At 42.7% G+C, this 20910-nt stretch overlaps 1 protein-coding gene across 6 annotated transcripts in view; it reads right to left on the bottom strand.

The window, feature by feature from the left end:
- Setd2 (SET domain containing 2, histone lysine methyltransferase) overlaps positions 1-20521 on the bottom strand; it is a 94773-nt gene extending 74252 nt beyond the window's left edge. For 2 of the 6 annotated variants that reach the window (XR_005874680.1, XM_040739597.1), the window contains exons 1-2: positions 20282-20517; positions 1481-1520 (exon numbers count right to left, since the gene is read on the bottom strand). Coding sequence is in view for 4 of the 6 variants with exons in the window: in XM_040739597.1 (XP_040595531.1) it covers positions 1481-1520; positions 20282-20352 (111 nt within the window). In the remaining 2 variants the exon portion in view is untranslated. Of the gene's footprint in view, positions 1-1480; positions 1521-16398; positions 16506-20281 lie in introns of all 6 variants that reach the window. The other 4 variants (XM_040739595.1, XM_040739593.1, XM_040739594.1 and 1 more) reach the window with 4 other exon arrangements.
- Between the last annotated feature and the right edge of the window lie 389 nt (positions 20522-20910).

The following is a 20910-nucleotide window of genomic DNA, read 5'->3' as shown; positions in this document are numbered from 1 at the left end:
ACAGAAAAATCCACAGACACAAATTCTCTCTAATGTAGCCCAGGCAGGCCAGGAATTCACAGAGATATATGGATGTGCACCACCACACCCAGGCCTTAAGCCTATATTAAAGATTAATATCACAAGAGAGATTCAAGTCCAAATTAAAATTTTGCCACCTATAACACTTTTCTAATAGATGTTATTTAATTTATTTTGGCTGTTTTTTTTTCTCAATATGTTTTTATTTAAAGTAGAAACATGAATGTTTCACATGTCAGTCCCAGCTCCCTCTCCCACCCCTCCTCCCTTGTCCCTCCACCAGTCCCCCAACCCCCCCCCCCAATCCCCACATCATTCCCCAGGGAGGGTGAGGCCCTCCTTGGGGGGGATCTCTAAAGTCTGTCATTTCATCCAGGGCAGGACCTAGGCCCTTCCCCATGTGTCCAGGCTGAGAGAGCATCACTCTATTTGGAATGGGCTCCCAAAGATCATTCATAAACCATAGTAAACACTGATCTACTACCCAAGGCCCCAGTGATTTCTGTGGCCTCCTTCCTGGCACTACATTCATGGAGTCTGGATCAGTCCCCTGTTGGCCTCTCAGCCATCAGTCTGGGATTCAAGAGCTCCCTCTTATCTGGTCAGCTGATTTTGTGGGTTTCATCAGCATGGTCTTGACCCCTTTGCTTATCACTCCTCCATCTCTGTCACTAGGTTCCAGGAGTTCAGTTCAGTGTTTAGCTGTGGGTATCTGTCTCTGCTTCCATCAGTCCCTGGATGAAGGTTCTAGGATAGCATATAGGGTAGTCATCAACCCTAGTATCAAGGAGGGGCTATTAGTGTAGTCTCTCCACTATTGTTTAGTTTGCCAGTTGGTGTTATCCTTGTAGATCTGTTTAAATGAGTAATTTTCCTCCTGAATATGGTATAATTGAAAATCAGTTCTAAAGCCAGGAGCAATGGTGCATGCCTTTGGTGCCAGAACTCTAGAAGTAAACCCCTGAGTTTTGAGGCCTGCCTAAGCTAGACAGAGAAACTGTCTTTGAAAAACCAAAAAAAAAAAAAAAAAAAAAAAAAAAGAAACAAGAAAAAGCATACAGGAACTTCAAGTAAGGAAATAAAAGCTTTTACATTATATATACATATGAGATTATTCATATAGCAGTGGTTTTCAAAAATTTAAGAAACAATTTACTTTTCAAATTAAATTTTACACAGAAACTTAATAGAGACAGATAAAAATCTGTTTCTAGAAATACTGGTTTCTGCCACCTTTCTGAATTTCTTGAATCTTTTAAATTTTAAATTATTGTCTTGCTATATACAATATCCCTCATTGGAATGAGTTATTATAACTCCAAAAAATAAAATTGAACAAAACTATTAGCTTCATTTCACAATCACAATAATAGTTAACTTTAAATATTTCTAGCTTTTATCTAGATTCTAAATGTACTTAAAAGGCCATTTCTTGAGAGACAAGGTCAATTATACTTACCTCATTTTCTTCTTCTCTATTCCCATTCAGCCAAGAAAACATGCAAAAGAATAAAAAGAATCATAAATATTTAAAACAAAATGGCTCTTTTTATTAAAACAGATACTTAAATAACTTGTCCTTTTTTCATTGTCCTAGTGACAGTTTTGTAACAACTACTTCCTGAAGCTAATGAAAAACCATTATGCTTAAATACTAGAAAGCAAGTAAAGTGCATCTCACCTTGAAGGCTAGGTTTTCTAATAAGTAACAAAATATGATTGTTCCAAAAGTAATTCCAACATAAAGGAGTAAATATAAAGACTGAAATATATACAATGTAGCAGCAAACTCTACGACAACTCAATTAAAAAAAATTTTTAAAGACAGGAATGCAAAGAATCCCAAGAAAGGAATTAGTTTTACTTTTGGAGTGACCTCAGGCAAAAGGCGAAGATTAAAAAGATTAACTGCTCCTATAAGTAAACTAAAAAACATTCATTGTTACATAAGTATAAGGTATGATATAGAAAAAGATGACAATTAAGTAGAATAAATAGTAGTGGATATGTTTCTGATGAATCACATTTTTATGCATGGGTAGGTGGGTCCCAATTTCTCATTTTTTAATTATTATATTTAGTAACTATTCATTAGTCCCTTTGCTAAACAGAAAATATATATACTGTGCTCTGCATCACAGTTCTACTACCTCATACATCCCAGCACCTAATATTCTAACACAAACACACAGATTCCTATGAAGAATCAAATACCAAGTCTGTTTTGGGGGTTTTTTCGGGGGTGGGGGGACAGGTTGAGACAGGATTTCTCTGTGTAACAGTCATGGCTGTCCTGGAACTAGCTCTGAAGACTAGGCTGGCCTCGAACTCACAGGGATCCAAGCGTCTCTGCCTCCCAAGTGCTGAGATTAAAGGCGTGCACCACCATGCCCAGCTTCAAATACCTAGTCTGGTGTGCGATAGTGCAATAAGGCACACTGGGGACTATCTACATGAGAAAAGGAAATTTACATAAGTATGACACGTATGTTGCTTTGTGGACTATGTGGCAAGACTCAAACACACTACATGTTTGAAGCACTCCTTAAAAGAAATATACAAAAATCCTCTCTCCAAATATAGGCCTACACAGTAATTCAGTTGATCTATTAGCAAGCATTTATAGAAGTTAGAACAAAGCAATGGCTAGTGTGATGAACAATGCCAGTAATCTAAGCTACAAAGCACACTGAGGCAAAGGGAGTCCAAGTTCAAGGACTGCAAGGGCTACATAGTTTTAAGCCGATCTGCACAACTTAGCAGACCCTGCCTCAAAATAAAAAGATTAAAAGGTCCGAGAAGGAGAGGCATGGTGGTGCATGTTTTAGGGTTCAATACTTGAGAAACAGAAGCAGGAAAATCACAAGTAAAGGCCAGTTTTGGTTGCATGGTGAGCCAGAGGCCAACAAGGGCTACATGAGACCTGCCTCAAACAGAATAACTGAGGTTATAGCTCAGTCAGAGCGCTTGCCAAATGTGAAAGGCACCTAGGTTCAGTCCCCCAAAAGAGAGAATACTAAAATAACAAAAGACAAAAAATGTAATAAAGATGTATTGATAAAATCTGGCAGGGCAGTGGTGGAACACGCCTTTCATCCCAGCATTCGGGAGGCAAAGGCAAGCAGATCTCCGAATTTGAAGTCAGTCTGACCTACAGAGTGAGTTCTAGGACAGCCAGGGCTACACAGAGAAACTGCCTTGAAAATACACAAAAATAAACAAACAATAAAACAACCTAATGTTAGTAGTGTTGTAACTTAAAAAGTGGCGGGTAAGAGAAAGATGCCACACAAAAGAGCTTAAGTAGAGGGGTTTTTTTTTATTGGAGGAGACTGAATGAGAAAGGGGAGGAGGAGGGACAGGAGCAGCAGATAAGAGACAGGCAAAGAAAGAGAGGAGGGACAGAGAGACAGGCAGAGAAAGGAGAGAGAAGCAAAAGGAGAGAAGGGGGAGGGGGCAGAGGGAACACAGTGAATGTGCACAGGTGGTGCTCTTAGTGGCTGCAGCTCAGAGTGTATCCTGTCAGAACCCCCAAGGGCAGGCCAGTACAAGTGCCTAAATACTAACAAGTAGAGAAAAAAAGATGAAATTACAAACAAGCAAAAGGAAAGATCTCAAATCCAATCTATTATTATTTTGATCTACAAAACCTTCTAACACATTTGAGAGACTGTGTGACTTGTATTTAAACCATGCTATACAAGCTATTATGTATTTTGTTTCTTTCCTTAATCCTAAATACAGTTGGTAGCAAAAAAACATGAATAAATTACAGAATTACCAAAAAGCATTAGGGGGGAGATGGTGGTCTTGAAAGAGCTCAACAGATGAAAGTTCTGGCTTTAAGAAGCCCTGAACCCACATAAAGGAGGGTGGAAAGAACACACTTCACAGGTATCCTCTGACCATATGCACCCCCTCACACATACAATAATAAAAAAGTGAAACTGTTTTTAAGAGGGGCTACAAACAAATGAAGACAGAGTCAAATTTCAAAATAAAATCTAGGCCCTATGGCATTTGACTGTAATCCCAGTCACTTAAGAAGGCTGACATGGGACTGACTAACAACATTAACAAGGCTCTTACTCAAACCACCCAGTCATGGGTATGGCTGTATTCACCGGTAATCCTAACACTTGGGAGGTAGAAGCAGAAGGATCACAAGTTCAAGGCCAGCCTTGATTACACAGCAATAATCAAAACTATCTTGGGCTACCTATTTAAGACACTGACTCAAAAAGGGGACAGGGCAGAAAGAGAGCTAGGGAACGTAGCTCATCAAAGAGCACATGTCTAAGTGTGGTTGTGCACGCCTTTAGTCCCAGCAGAGTGAGGGCATCAGATAGATCCCCAGTGACGAGTTACAGTGGGTTGTAATCTGTCACATGGGTGTCAGGAACTAATCCTTGAATGCAGGATTTTAAAAGCCAATTGGGTCAATCATGGCAGCACAAGCCTTGGATCATAGCACCAGTGAGGCAGAGGCAGGCAATCTCTGAGTTCGAGGACAACCTGATCTACAGACAAAAAACACAGCTGGGCGTTGGTGGCGCATGCCTTTAATCCCAGCACTCAGGAGGCAGAGGCAGACAGATCTCTGTGAGTTCGGAGGCCAGCCTGGTCTACAGAGTAAGTTCCAGAATAGGCTCCAAAACAATACAGAGAAACCCTGTCTTGAAAAAACAACACCAAAAAAGTGCTTGTGTAGAGAGGGAAGTTTCTGTCCTGCCTGGTCCTGCAGCTATTCAGTCCCAAATAAACAGAGGCTTATATTAATTATAAACTGTTTGACCTACTGCTCAGACTTATTACTAACAGAGTTCTTACACTCAAATTAACTCATAGTTCTTATCTATGTTTAGCCACGTGGCTTGGTACCCTTTCTCAGTAAGGTGCTCTCATCCTCTTCCTCTGTGTCCGACTGGCGAGACTCACTCACTCTCCCCACCTTTCCTCTTCCCAGCATTCTCCTAGTCTGGTAGCCCAGCCTATACTTCCTGCCGGAGTGACAAGTCTTTACAGTGTACAAAAGCATTATCCCACATCATGCTTGTCTAACACACATGAAAATACCAAGTTTAATAGCCAGGACTGAATAAACTAGGTGTGGAAGTGCATGCCTATAATCCTAGCACTTGAGCGGCAGAGCCAAGAGGATCAGAAATTCAAAGTCGTATTTAATTACATAGTGAATTCAAGGCCAACCTGTGCTACATAAGACCCTGCCTCAAGAAAATAATGGTTAGAACACTTTAATGTTTGTGGTTTTACAAACACATACATTGGGGCTGGAGAAAAGAACTGAGAGCACTGGCTGATCTTGCAGGGAACTCTGATCCAACTCCTAGTACCCACAACCAGACAGCTCACAACTGTCTACACCTAGAGTCATTGACATCCTCTTCTGGCGTCCAAGGACACTGCATACATGTGATGCTTAAGCATATATGCAGGCAAAATATTCATAAACAAAGTAAAATTGAAAAAAATCAACACATGTGCCCAAGGGAAAATATTATAAAAACATAATTATAAACTATATTATTTACATCTACCTTCCCAGAGAAAACTATAAACCTACATATCCTTCCCAAAATCTCATGAGATTAACACAAAAGAACAGAAGCTTATCTACTGAATGCACAAACTATCCCTGCCCTTTACCAGACTGAGATCTTTATGTTGGTCTTCAGTCCTATTCTTGCTTAACCTGAGCGGCATTAAACAGGAGGGCAAAAATAAGTAATGCTCAGTCAACTCTTCGAAACTACTGCAGATTTTTTACACAGAATAGCAAATCTTTTGAGACAGTCTTACTATGTAGTTTTAGTTGACCTGGAACTCCCTATGTGGCCCAGACTGGCCTAAACTCAGAGATCTAGATCTGCATGCTTCTGCCTCCCTAGTGCTAGGATCCAAGGCATGTACTGCCATGATCGACCATAAATTAGCTTTTAAAATCCTGCATTCAAGGATTAGTTCCTGATACCCATGATAGTTTACAACCTACTGTAACTCGTCACTGGGGATCTGATGCCCTCTTAGGCTTCTGTGGGCACCAGATATGCATGTGATACACATATATACTTGTAGGCAAACACTCAGAAGTACAAAATAATAAATACACCTTTTAAAAATCTCCAGACGGGCGGTGGTGGCACAGGCCTTGAATCCCTGGGGAAGCAGAGGCAGGCAGATCTTTGTGAGTTTGAGGACAGCCTGGTCTACAGAGCCAGTTCCAGGACAGCCAAGGCAACAGAGAGAAAACACTGCCTTAAAAAAAAAAAAAAAAGAAAAGAAAAGAAATTCCTACCTTCATGACTAGAATACAGTGCTGGCCTAACTTGCAAAGCCATGGTTTTAATCCCAAGACCCCTACTGCAACAAGCAAAACAAAAAACACACCTTCAAAATAAAAACAATGAAAGTAAATCTGTAACACTATTATCTTTATACACAAAGAACTCTTTCCTTCATTATACCTATTTGTTTGGTATGAATAAGAATGATTCTTGGGGCTAGACAGATGACTCAGAGATTAAGAGCACTGACTGCTCTTCCAAAGGACTGAGGTTCAATTCCCAGCACCCATATGACAGCTAACCCATATGTCTGTAACTCTATGATCTGACACTCTCACACAGACATACATGCAGGCAAAACACCAATACATATAAAGTAAAAAAACAATTTACTTTAAATAATGATTCTAAACCAGACAGTGGTATCAAACACCTTCAATCCCAGCACTTGGGAGGCAGAGGCAGGAAGATTTCTGTGAGTTCGAGGCCAGCCTGGTCTACGAGCAAGTGTCAGGATAGGCTCCAAAGCTACACAGAGAAACCCTGTCTCAACACGCCCCCCAAAAAAATATTCTAAAAGCTGAGTATGGTAATAAACACCAGTAAACCAGCACTTGGGAAGCAGGGGCAGGAGGACAGAGAGTTTGAGGCCATCCTAAACTACTTGAGGGAAAGAGGGAGGAAGGGAGAGGAAGAAAAATATTTGGGTTGCTCTAAGGGAGATGAATAGACAAAACCAAAAATGGTAAAACTGTCAAGCCTGGATGAGAACACGGTTGGAGGGATATTCATTATACTACTAAGGCCCACTCAGCTATCTGTGATTGTGCACAAGCAGAATTACCAAAATTGAGTTGTAAGAACTTTTACTCACCAATAATAAATAGAAAACATGAATAACCAGAGAATATTGTTGCTATGAAAAATATTTCTATAAATTAACCTTTACGAAACAGCATGTAGTTATACTTTATGATCATTTACTGTGAGATTCAAAAGAAAGAAACAGTGTGGAGGAAGGTGAGATCTTAACAAGAAAAGATATAAAACTACCTAAATCAGGCCAGTAGTGGCATACACCTTTAATCCCAGCACTCAAGAGGCAGAGCCAGGCAGATCTCTGAGTTCAAGACCAGCCTGGTCTACAAAATGAGTTCTAGGACTATCAGGATTACAGAGAAACTTTGTGTTAAAACCTCCCATCTACCCCTCCCACAAAAACCAAACAAACAAACAAACAAAAAACACCTAACTACCTTGTAGGCCAGTCTGTAATGTAATCCCAGCACTCAGGAGGAAGAGGTGGGAGAATGACCAGCTCAAAGCCAGAATGAGATATATAGTATGTAACACCCTGCTTCATAAAAGCAAAACTTCAAATATGGTAATGCAGGCCTGTCACAGGAGGCAGAGGCAGGAGGATAAGGCCAGCTTCAGTTGTACAGTGAGTCAGCCTGGACTACAAGGGACTGTGAAACCGAAAACAAAACAAAAGGCTTAATTGTTAAAAAAAAAAAAGTCAGACTAAATTTGAATAAATTCCAACATTTTCTAAACTAAGTTAGTCCCAAAAAGTAGAGGCTACAGAAGAGATGTATAAAACTGATAGCAATACTGTATTTATCATAGAGAATGTGTCTAACACCCTCCACACAACATTGGCATAAAATGTTTAATAAATGAGAGCTGTTAGTGGTTTGTTAGAAATGTATAAAAACTCTTTAATTACACTAGTCTTCTCTATTTGAATAAACATTTTGCTCATTTCCTGTATTCTTGGGACCCGGGCACAGTAAGTAAATTTGGACTGTGGTAAGAGACGAGACAGAAGGATGGCTTGGGTATGAGAAGTAGCGAAGGGAAGAGCAATCTATTTAAATGGATTCCAGGCCAGTGCCAGTCAACTCACTGCTTTTTATCTCAGTGAAACTGAGCCGCAACCAGAAACTTTTACAACAAAGTGACCTTGACCAAGAGTCAGAGAAAGTTCCAAAAAGTATTCTTGTACTCTACCCAACTCTCAACAGTAACCATATGGCTTAATAAGCACACTATGAAATCAGTAAACTGATATTGGGTCAAGTTCTAGTTTGATTTTTGTTGCTGTGATAAAACACTGATCAAATGCAACTTGGGGGAAGAGTTTATTCAATTTATATTCCAGGTTACAGTCCATCAGCCTGGGAAGTCAGGGCAAAACTCAAGCAGAAACCATGGAAGAATACTGCTGTTTTGCTGGCCGGCTCAAGCTTAGCTTTCTTATAATAGGCCAGGACCATCTGCCCAAAAAAATGGTGCTGCCCACAGGCCAATATGATCTGGGCAACTCCTAAATCAATGCTTTACTCTCTAAGACGACTCTAGGCTGTCTCAAATTGACAACTAAATCTAACTAGGACCATACATTACTGCTCACTAGATTAAATCTTTTTTTTTTTATTAAAAACAAGCTTGCTTCAATCCCAGCTCCTTCTCCCTCCCTCCTCCCCCCAATCCCCACCAACTCCCCCAACCCCCTCACCCAACCCCCACTCGACTCTCCAGGGAGGGTGAGGACCTTCATGGGGGATCTCCAAAGTCTGTCATATCCACTACATTAAATCTTGTCATTTTTTAAAGATTTTATTTATTATGTATACAGCATTCCATGTAAGCCTGCAGGCCAGAAGAGGGCACCAGATCTCATTATAAATGGTTGTGAGCCATCATGTGGGTGCTGGGAATTGAACTCAGGACCTCCAGAAGAGCAGCCAGTGCTCTTAACCATCTCTCCAGCCCCAAAATCTTTTTTTTTTTTTCTTTTTTTGGTTTTTCGAGACAGGGTTTCTCTGTGGCTTTGGAGGCTGTCCTGGAACTCGCTTGGTAGTCCAGGCTGGTCTCGAACTCTCAGAGATCCGCCTGCCTCTTCTGCCTCCCGAGTGCTGGGATTAAAGGTGTGCGCCACCAACGCCCGGCTTCAGCCCCAAAATCTTATCATTATTTTTGTTGTTATTGTTGTTTTTATTTTCGAGACAGGGTTTCTCTGTATTGTTTTGGAGGCTGTCGGTCCAGCCCGGCCTCAAACTCACAGAGATCCGCCTGCCTCTGCCTCCCGAGTGCTGGGATTAAAGGCGTGCGCTACCACCGCCCAGCATCATTATTTTTTTAATGGGACTAAAATTCATCTCTGTGCACAAACAGTTCTACACAATTTCATCCCATGTAGATATGCGCAACCACCAGGACAATCAAAAAATAACTGTTCAGTGGCTCAATTATTTTCAATGTCTAAATTTACAATTTTTTATGTGTAAGGATGTTTTGGTTGCACGCGCGCGTGTGCGTGCGTGCGTGCGTGCGTGCGTGTGTGTGTGTGTGTGTGTGTGTGCAGTAAGTGACTGACTGACTGGTGCCTGTGAAGGCCAGAAGAGGGTGTTAGATCCTCCGGAACTAGAATTACAGATGGTTGTGAGCGGCCAAGTGAGACCAGGACCCAAAACTTCTGTACTTACCCTGAGTCATCTTTCTAACCCAGTGTCTACATTTTTCATTTTTCTAGGAACTCAATTTTTTGATGTCTAAAAAGTTATTCATCCGGGCTGGAGAGATGGCTCAATGGTTAAGAGCACTGCCTGTTCTTCCAAAGGTCCTGAGTTCAATTCCCAGAAACCACATGATGGCTCACAACCATCTGTAATAAGATCTGGTGCCCTCCACTGGCCTGCAGGCAACATGCAGGCAGAGCACTATACACATAATAAATAAATCTTTGAAAAAAATATTCATCCATGATCCATGACAGTAAAATGAAAAGAATACCCAATTTATATTATATATAAAACACTCATCATAGTCCTCAAATTTTCTAGTACATCAAAGTACAAGATTTCCTTAGGTCCACAACAAAACAGCAAGAAACAGATGAATGCTAAACTAGCAAGGCTCTAATATTAGCAACCATTGAAATCATCTTAAAAATCAGGAAATTAACAACTGGAGATGCTCCTGGCAGTGGTGACACATGCCTTTAATCCCAGCACTCGGGAGGCAGACAGGCGGATCTCTGTGAGTTCCAGACAGCCTCCAAAGCCACAGAGAAACCGTCTCGAAACCCCCCCCAAAAAAACAACTGGAGATGCTTTGCCTCAAACTGGGTGGCCTTCTCCAGTCTTAACACAATGGGAGGTAGTCTTAGTGTAAGCTGATATGCCATGTTTGGTTGATATCCATGGGAGACCTGCCCTTTTCCAGAGAGGAGTGGGGGCGAGGCAGGGAAGAGGTAGGGGGAGAGACTGGGAGAAAAGGGAGGGGAAACCGCAGTCAGGATGTATGTGTGTGTGTGTGTGTGTGTGTGTGTGTGTGTGTGTGTGTGTGTGTGTGTGTGTGTGTGTAAAATAATAACAATAATAATGTTTTTTAAAAAAGAGCTGGGGATGGCCAGGCAGTGGTGCCACACGACTTTAATGCCAGTACTAGGGAGGCAGAAGCAGGCAGGATATCTCTGAGTTGGAGACCAGGCTGGTCTACAGAATGAGTCTAGGATGGTTAGGAGTTCAAGTCCCAACACCCACACAGAATGGCTCCCAACTGCCAGGGGAACTGACACCTCTGGTTCCTGCATTCATGTACACATAAATATACATATATTCATAACTAAAAATAAAATCCTCACTCATATAGAAAAATAACAGTGAAAACAAAAATGCTTACAGTGAATGTCATAAAAACAGCTAACAAAATTTCCAGAAAGCATATGCTTAGCTGAAAAATATGCTATCACAGATTTTTAATTCCTGCCCCTCATTTCTCAATGTCTAGTACCACACCATTATCTTCTTTAATAGCAAAGAAAAAAGTACTCCAACAAAGAACACTAGGTTCTCCCTGGTAGTCACACTATTATTCTAAAGCACCTAACCAATAATGTAATTCAGTAAACTCTTTTCTATTCAGCCACCACTATTCTAATGTGTTCTTATCTGCTAGTAGCATTGCTTCTCACACAAACTATTGTTAATGTGTAATATACATCACATGTATAATAACCAATATTGCTTATAATTGCACAACTGGCTTCCTTTATTACATAATAGAAGTTTTGTTTTTTAATGGGCCTGGTAAAGTTACCATAGAGTATGCCTATTATGGTTACTTTAAAGGAACTTTTGAAGCACTTTTTTGTTGTTGTTGCTTGGTTTTTTTTTTTTTTGCTTTTTCAAGACAGAGTTTCTCTCTATTGCTTTGGAGGCTGTCCTGGAACTAGCTCTTGTAAACCAGGCTGGTCTTGAACTCAGAGATATGCCTGCTTCTGCCACCACAGCCCAGCTTGCAGCACATTTTTACCAATTTCTTTCTTTCTGGTTTTGGTTTTTGGTTTTGTTTTGGTTTTTTTTTCAAGGCAGAGTTTCCCTGTATGGTCCTGGCTGTCTTTGAACTCTGTAGAACATGCTGTCCTTGAACTTACAGAGATCCCCCTGCCTCTCTGCTAGGATTAAAGGGGTGCACCACCACACCCTGATTTTGTGTGTGTGTATTGGTGTTTTGCCTGCAAGTACATCTGTGTGAGGGTGTCAGATCCCCTGGAACTGGAGTCACAGTTATGAGCTTCATGTGAGTGCAGGGAATTAAACCCCAGTCCTCTGAAGAGCAGCCAGGCTCTCAACTGCTGAGCCACCTCTCCAGCCCTACATTTTTACCAGTTTCTAATTAGGTACTTTATTGTGTGTTAATAAAATTCACCTCCTTACTTTAAATAACTCAGCTATACTTTCAGCACAGAAGCAGTACTACAAAATATGTAGCTCATGTTTTACAATTCACACAGTTGCCCTAGGAATAGATAAATTAATGGTAGTCATACTTTTAACCTGACAATTTAAAAAAAAAAATCAAGGTCTACAGAGGAAGTTTCAGGACAGCCATGGCTACACAGAGGAAACCCACCCTACCTCAAAAAACAGGAAAACAGACCAGGCGGTGTTAGCACACACTATTGATCCCAACACTCGGGGAGGTAGAGGCAGGCAGATCTCTGTGATTTTAAGGCCAGCCTGTCTACAGCACAGTTGGGGCTGTTACACAGAGAAACCCTGTCTCAAAAGAAAAAAAAAAACCAAAAACCCAGGAAAACAAAAGTAGGGCCAATGAAATGTCTCAGCAGGTAAAGGCACCCATCACCAAATCTGACAATCTGATTTCAATCCCTGGAACTCAACTGGCAGAAGGGAATGACTCCCAAAAGTTGTCCCTGACCTCTACAGGTACATAGGTACTCACACACATATAAAATAAAACTAGCTTTTGTGCATGTTGAAGAATAGAATAAATGGTTTCCGTAAAAAGGGTTTCCATAGCCATTATATAATTAATAAATATTTATTCTACTTTATAAAACCTATTATATAATTAATAAATATTTATTCTACTTTACACTCTTATGTGTCAAACCTGGTGTTGTCTGACTACTCAAAGAGTAATACCTACTTACCAAGAAGCCAAAAATATCAGACAAGAGACTAAAAAATATAAGTTACAACATGTTTCACAAACAACACTTAGAATCACTACATAACCCTTCCTAAAGAGAAGGTCTAACTATACTTGGCAAGGAAGTGGGCAGTAGCAAGAGCTACAGTCAAAAACCACCACTTGCTCCAAATTCTTGCAAGCTCACAGCAGTGTTCCCAGGAAGCAGCCTTCTATCAGGCCTGTTTGCACAATTATATTCTTATCAACACCCACATCATCCCAAAGCTATTTTCACTAGCAAGATGTTAGCATTTGACAGAAAAAGCACTCTAAAAGGCAGCTTTTGAGACACACCAACTTTAGAACTCAATTGAAATATCCAATTTATTTACTCAGCTGGAAAAGACACTAAGTAGCCACTGGTTCTGACCAAAATGAAACAAAAGGACTACCAGACTTTACTGTTTGTAAAATGCCTCATTTGTGTTTAGCAAATACAGGTAATTGTAAACTACCTCCAAATTTTAAATACAAATATACTTGGGAGATTGAAAAAATGGTATGATTACAAATATTAAGTTATCTGAATGTGCTAAGAGGATGCCTTAAGGTCATATATTAAAACACTCAGGGAATAAGAAGGATCTTGTTGTGATGATGTTGCTAACAGTTCAGCCAAAAATATGTTTCAAAAAAAATTGAGAGGCTGGTAAAATGGCCCACCAGGTAAAAAGCAAGGCTCGCCACCTCTGTCTGATCCCTAGAACTCACATTAGAAGGAGAGAACTCATTCCCAAAAGTGCTTCTCTGACCTCCACATTCAGTGCAGCGTTCACATGCCCACCCAGACATATAGACTGCTCACTGATTTTCATATACATGCGCGCACACACACAAATTAGGGGAAAGTAATACAAATAGCAAAATCTCTATTACTGGTGGTTAATCTAGGCTCATGTCTATGCAAGTATTTGTTAAATTGAGTCATAAGGATTGGGAAAGTCTTAAAATATGTTATACTATTATAACCTGAGATGGTGGAAATTGAGTTTTTCTATCATGGTTTCTCTATGCACATGTCTATAATCCCGACCCCAGCACTCTAGGGGCTAATGCAGGAAGACAATTTCCAGGCCAGCCTGGACTACACAGCAAAATCTTGTACCAAAAACAAAATGAGGGGTTGAAGAGTTGGTGATGGACCCAGGTTCAATTCCTAGCACTCACATGGAGGCTCACCGCTTCCTCAGGCATGCATGCAGTGCACAGACAGGCAAAGCATTCATGAGTCAAATAAATCTAAAAAAATTTTTTTTGGTTTTATGAGACAGGGTTTCTCTGTATTGTTTTGGAGGCTGTAGGTCCAGCCCGGCCTCGAACTCACAGAGATCCGCCTGCCTCCCGAGTGCTGGGATTAAAGGCGTGCGCCACCACCTCCCGGCCAAAAAAAATTTTTAATGAAACTTACAACCTAGATTTTCTCAAAAAAAAAAAAAAGATCTAAACCTGTTTGTGATTCTAGATATAAACTCTCTCTACATCTTATAATAGTTTTTAGTGCATTATAAAAATAAGGTACTATTCTAGTTTTTGTTATTTTATCTTCTTGTTTTAAGGTACTATAGTTACCTTAAACAGAAATTGTTCAGTGAGTCTCTAACCCAAGTTGGTCATCTTTTGCTGTCTGTCATTGACTACTCTGTCTTCTCAGCACAACTAACAAGACTCATGGAACAACAATACTAGAGCTCAAAAGTTATTATTAGAAATACCTATTAATAGCCAGGCGTTGGTGGCGCATGCCTTTAATCCCAGCACTCGGGAGGCAGAGGCAGGCGGATCTCTGTGAGTTCGAAACCAGCCTGGACTACCAAGCGAGTTCCAGGACAGCCTCCAAAGCCACAGAGACCCTGTCTCGAAAAACCAAAAAAAAAAAAAAAAAAAAAAAAAATACCTATTAATAAATAACAACAGACTATGATAGTGAACGCCCTTAATCCCAGCACTCAGGAGACAAAGGCAGGAAGATCTCTGAGTTCAATGCCAGCCTAGTCTACAGAGTTGCTAAAACAGCAACAGCTATAATAATAATAATAACAACAACAATAACAAGGCTGGAGAGAGGTTAAGAACACTAGGTTCCAGAGGTCCTGAGTTCACATGGTGGCTCACAACCATCTGTAATGAGATCTGGTGTTCCCTTCTGGCCTGCAGGCAACATGCAGACAGAACACTGTATACATGATAAATAAATAAATCTTTACAAAAAAATCATCATCAATTGCCAGGTATGGTGGCCTCTAATCTCAGCACTCAGGAGGCAGAAGCAGGCAGATCTCTGTGAGTCTGAACCCAACCTGGTCTACACATAAGTTCCAGGCCAGCCAAGGCTACATAATAAGACCCTGTCTCAAAAAAATAAAATAAAATATATCATGCTGGACACAGTGGCGCACACTTCCCCTACCACCATACTGGGGCTGGAATCCAGGGCCTAGTGCATGCCATGCAAATGTTCAACCACTGAACTCTATCACCAGCATGATTATGATTTAAGACAGGGTCTTAACCGGGCGTTGGTGGTGCACACCTTTAATCCCAGCACTTAGGAGGCAGAGGCAAGCAGATCTCTATGAGTTCAAGTCCAGCCTGGTCTACAGAGCAAGTTCCATGACAGCCTCCAAAACAATATAGAGAAACCCTGGGGGGTTGGAGGACAGGACAGGGTCTTACCATGTTGCTAAGGCTGACCTTGAATTAACCCAGTAACCCAACCATGCCTTCAATATTTGATCTTCCTGCCTCAGACATACCAATCACTAGTAGTATTTCTAGTCTGCACTATCAGGCTGATTGATGGTACACACCTGTAATCCTAGCCTTTAGGAGGCCAAGGTAAGAGGTAAAGGTCACCAGGAGGTACTAGTGAGATCCTGTCTCAACAGCAAACACCAACAAAAGCTCACACTAAATCTTCATAGAGGAGCTTCAAAACAGCATTCCTTGCCTCGTGGTGTCACCTATATTCTCAGCATTTAGGACGCAGAGGCACAGGAACCATGGAGTTCACATGAGCCTTGGCTACATACTAAGATTTTATTTAGACTATAAACCCAGATGAATTTTTGGCCTTTATTTTTCTACAGTGGATGTTTTGGTAATCTCATCCAGTCTGGTGGTTTTGTACACTATCTAAATAGATGACTACAAATTTATTTCCAGCTGGGTTTATAACTTTGCTACCAGTACTTGGGAGGCAGAAGCAGGCGGATCTCAGTGAGTTAGAGGCCAGCCTGGTCTACAGAATGAGTTCCAGAACAGCCAGGGCTGTTACACAGAGAAAACCCTGTGTTGAAAAACCATGAAAAAAAATTATTTCCAGTTTAGAGCTTTCCCTTAACACGACTTGTGCAACAATCCAACCTAAATATCTTAACAAGCATCTCCACTTTACTATGCCTAAAAAAAAGCTACCAATCTCAACCTGCTCTTTCTCCCTAACTTAGTGGAGGACAAGTTTCTAACTGGCAGACCAAAACCCTTAGAATCATCATTAATTTCTCTCACGTAACATGTGTTAACAAATCATATTTAGTCCTCAACATACATTGGGCTCAGATACTACCTTGATATAAGCCACCAGCAACTCTCTTCTGGATTACTAGCTTCTTTACAAGTCTTCAGGCTTCCACTCTGTTCCTCTCTGCAATGCTACAAATGATCCTTCTGAGGCTGAAAGCAAATCATATCATTCCTCTGATTAAAACTCAGTGGGGTGCACATGCAGTCCCAATACTCAGGAAGATGCGGCAGGAAGGTCATTTAAGCTCAAGAATTCAAAGCCAGGCTTGGTTCCTCTCAAACAAAAAAAAAAAGTCAATCCAACAACCCCAGCCAAATCTTTGGAATGTCCCTACAAAGCTTTATGAAATATGCATCTGTCCAACTGTGAACCTATTTATGGTCCCTTTCTTTCTCATTCTATTCTGGCCACACTCAGAAGAGCTAGTGCTGCCTCAGCACATTATTACCTCTATTTGAATTATAATGGTTGCCCCCAACTCCCCACTACACACACACACCTTTTTGGGGGGAGGGGGTAGCTTCTATATAGCCCTGATTGTCCTGGAACTCTGTAGACCAGGCTGGCCTTGAACTCAGAGATCCACCTATCTCTGCCTCCTGAGTGCTGGGATTAAAGGGACATGCCACCACCACCCGGCCACACACATCTCTGCCTAAATATTACTCTCTCAAAGATGCTTACCAGTTTACCCCATTTTATATTGTGACTCCTTTAACAATAACAAACTACTCATATTCTATAGGATATCCTAAGGCATGTTACCTTTGTCCATTCTGCATAGTTTATTGTTTATTAACCTCACTGGAATGTAAACTTCACAAGGACAATTTTCTTTTGTTGTTCCTATTGTACCAACCTTTAGTAAAAGATAGACCTGTGTTTTAAGAAAAAAAGCAAAAAGCCACCTTTTTATCATTTGTCTGTCTCCTTTATGACAGGCCTTTGAAGACTAGGATTGGATGTACTATGACCTCAATATCTACGCCTACACTATAATGGACACTTAATACAGTTACTCAAATGATTATAGCCATTTCACCTGACTATAATTTCATTCACACTTTAAGAAAAACCAAGGCCTACACACATGCATCTGACTAAAGAGTGAATGGAAGACAAATACAGACCATCAGGCCCCAACTCAAACTCTAATCAAAACAAATTTACATTTACCTCAACTTCTCTTTTTTCAAAGAACCATTTCAAACTATCCCAAGGCTGAAAGGGAATCATTTGCCTCCGTCACAACCATGTTTCCCCTCAACTTCAGTCAACTTCATCTTTTATCTTAAATCACCTCTCAGTTTTCCCTAATAATCCTATCTAAAAGTACTTGCACATACCACCCTCTATGCCAAAAGCTGCTCACTATTATTTTATGTAATCTTTTCCAAAGCCCCAGTAAGTTGCTACCATTAGGATAACCATTCCAAAATGGGAAAACGCACGCTCGAGGGTGTCATTTGTCTGAGGGTTAGTAGTGTTCAAGCCCAGGTTTGTCTGACTCTGGGATCCGCTCTCACTTGGCCTGTGCTTCCTTCCCGTTTTAACCATACTTCCTCACACGGTCTGCTCCCTTCCCTTCTCACTGCTTGGTCAGGCCTCATTCTCTTCGTATGCAAAACAGGTGGTATGGTTCAAGAGCCTACCACCATCTTCAGTCCAGTATTAAGAAAACATTTTGTAGCCTCTACAGGTTAATAAACAGGAAAAAATACACATGTATCAGAATTTACTCATCACTATTAAAAACTCTGGAGCAGTAAAGCCAGAAAAGCACTAACATCTCCAGAGACTGTGAAAACCAACAAGCATTATTCCTCACTTGCACAGCAAAGATATACTTCTGACTCCTTTCCCACATATTATGAAAAATATTTTCCGCCAATAAAAAAAGGATATAATCCTATCAGCTTCTAGACTTCACCATGCAACCTGGGAAAAGTCACCGAAAGGCTGTTTGCCTTCCCAGGTTAGCATGTTACTTTGTACAAGGGAAGCACTCAATCAACATTTATTCAATGATGCAGAGTGCAGACAGAACCAAGATGCGGGAGGGTGTCTGCAGGCACCAAAGAAAGCAAGATGGGACTACCCAGGCTGCTCTTATTTTGAAAGCTGGCTGTCAAATTCTCCCAATACATTTTTATACTTTTTGAAAGCAACATAGGGATTTTGCTTTTTGTGTGGCAATAACCAACACTCCAACAAAATAACTTTTTTTGTTGTTTTATTCCAGACAGGATTTCTCTGTGGCTTTGGAGGCTGTCCTGGAAATAACTAGCTCTTGTAAACCAGGCTGGTCTTGAACTCACAGAGATCCACCTGCCTCTGCCTCCAGAGTACTGGGATTAAAAGCTTGCGCCACCACACTTTTGTGTTACAATACCAAAGAACTATCATGGAAGATCCAGACATTTCTCAACCAAGGTGAAAAAATTTGGCAAAGGTTCCAAAGAGTATGCAATGTGTCATACTTTAGTTATAAACATTTAACAGTCACTAGAAATCCCTATAAAAACAAATGTTAACTTTGAAGTGAATTTTGTGTGCTCTTATATGTAGACATCAATAGGAGCAAATCGAGTTAAACAATGGTTTTTTTTCAAGTCGGTTAGTGGCCAGCACCTGTACTGAAATCCCTGCAGCCAGGAGGCTGAAGAGGGAGGATCCCAGGTTCAAGGCTAGCCCGGGATACTCAGTAAACTCAAGACCAGCCTGGGCAACAAGGTGAGACCATTTATCTAAAACCAACAAACGATCTTGTGAGGGCTTAGGGAAGGTACTGACTCCAGACTCTGAAGTAGAAGCTTTCTTCTTGTCTCCTTTTGTTGTTTCGAGGCCTTCTTCAGTAAGCAGCCCAGACTGCCTACAATCCTAAGTCAACTCAGGTGGTATTACAGGAGTATTATCACCAAATGTGACTGGAATGGAAGCTTGATGTGCCATCAGAAGATACTGCCCAACAGGAATATAAAAGTGTACTATGCTGAAAAGAAACTATATTGGACAAAACTATATTTCGCATTATAAGAACACTATCTTCTTTAGAGAAGACTATGCAAAAAGATTTTTGGGTCTCTTAATCAAATCTCCACACGCAGTACAAAGTCATCCTTGTAGGTAAGATTCAGTTACCTAAGAAATAGTATGCCAAAGTGTTTAAACCTCATAATCGAGAAAAGAAACGCTTGTCGGGTTTTCACTTTCAGCTAAAAGCAAAAAACAAAACTGGTGTCACCTCAACAACGGGAGCAGGCAAACCTCGCCACCATTACAAAACCCAAAGGTGCAGAATGTGAAGCTCACAGCACCACTGGACCAGGATCGAGCGCCCAAGAAGGGAAAAGAAAAAAATCAAAGCCAAGACTACAACACGGGGCCCCTCCGCGAATCGCAGCCGGGAGACGCGCGCTAGGCCCTTCCGGTCGGAGCTGCCGTCACCGGTAGGCCGGGCGACGGGCCGAGCTTCCACCCGAGCCCGGGGATTCTCGGCCTATACTCGCCGGCGTCCTAGAGCCGACTTTGGCCTCAGCGGCGCCTCGGACTAAGCACCGCGGTTTGCACCAGAAGCTCAGGGCGCCTCAGAGCGTCCTGGAGGAGATGAGGGCAGCGCCGGGCCCTAGGCCGGGCGACTGAGGACGCGGCAACGGCAGTGGAGGCCGTAGCCGCCCCTCCCCCACCGGGCCTCCCCAACTGCCGCTGCGACGCGAGCAGCGGTAACCGCGCCAGGCCCAACCGCCCGGCCAGCCGAGGCCAAGCGAGGTGGCCTCAAAGTGGCTGCGCCCGGCCTGCTCCCCACCACGACCGCGCGAAGCCGCCCAGGGCCCGTTACTCCGCGCGCCGCCAGCGGTCGGTCAGGACGCGCCGCCCTCGGCTGAAGCGACCAACGGCAATGGGAGGCCGCGGACCTGAGACTTACTCAGGGGTCGGGTGCTCGGGATCGTAGAAATCCCCCATCTTCGGTGGCGGCTGCGACGGCAGCTGCTTCATGAGGAGCAGCTGGAGGCGGCGACGCTAGCCCCCCTCCCCGCGGCAGGCCGATGCGGGGGAGGGGACCGGAGGGGGAGGAGGCCGCTGGTCCGATCGCGGCGGCGGCAGGGGCGGCCCGCGTCGCTGGCTGGCTGGCTCGCCGCTCACTCCCTCTCTCCCTCCCTCCCTCCCTCCGGCAACCGCCCGCCGCTCTCTCCCTCACACACTCCCGGAGCAACGCACACCCCACCCGCCCTGCAGCCTAGCAGGCCCAGCCTCTTAAAGGGACACGCACAGGCAGCCCACCGGCCGCCAGTCGGCGCGCCAGCCCCAGCCCGCCGACCCTGGCAGGGGCGGGTGCAACCCGCGGGCCGGGCCGGGCCTAGCCTGCGGCTTCCCGGAACAATAAGTCCCAGGGCTGAGTGTAGTAGGCGGGTCCCGGGGCTGGAGGGCGCCACCGCCACCCCTCCCCGGGCGACGTCCGGTGGACAGCCCGAGGCCCTCGGGACACCGGCCTTCTTCCCTAGAAGTCCTCCACCACCCGCCGCGCGAAGCCCAGGAGCCCCGGGAGAGCCGGCC

The sequence above is a fragment of the Mesocricetus auratus genome, unplaced genomic scaffold, assembly GCF_017639785.1.
Source record: "Mesocricetus auratus isolate SY011 unplaced genomic scaffold, BCM_Maur_2.0 Super-Scaffold_100691, whole genome shotgun sequence".
NCBI lineage: Eukaryota > Metazoa > Chordata > Mammalia > Rodentia > Cricetidae > Mesocricetus > Mesocricetus auratus.
Note: the sequence above shows the minus strand (reverse complement) of the source record. Positions and strands in the feature narration are given on the sequence as shown.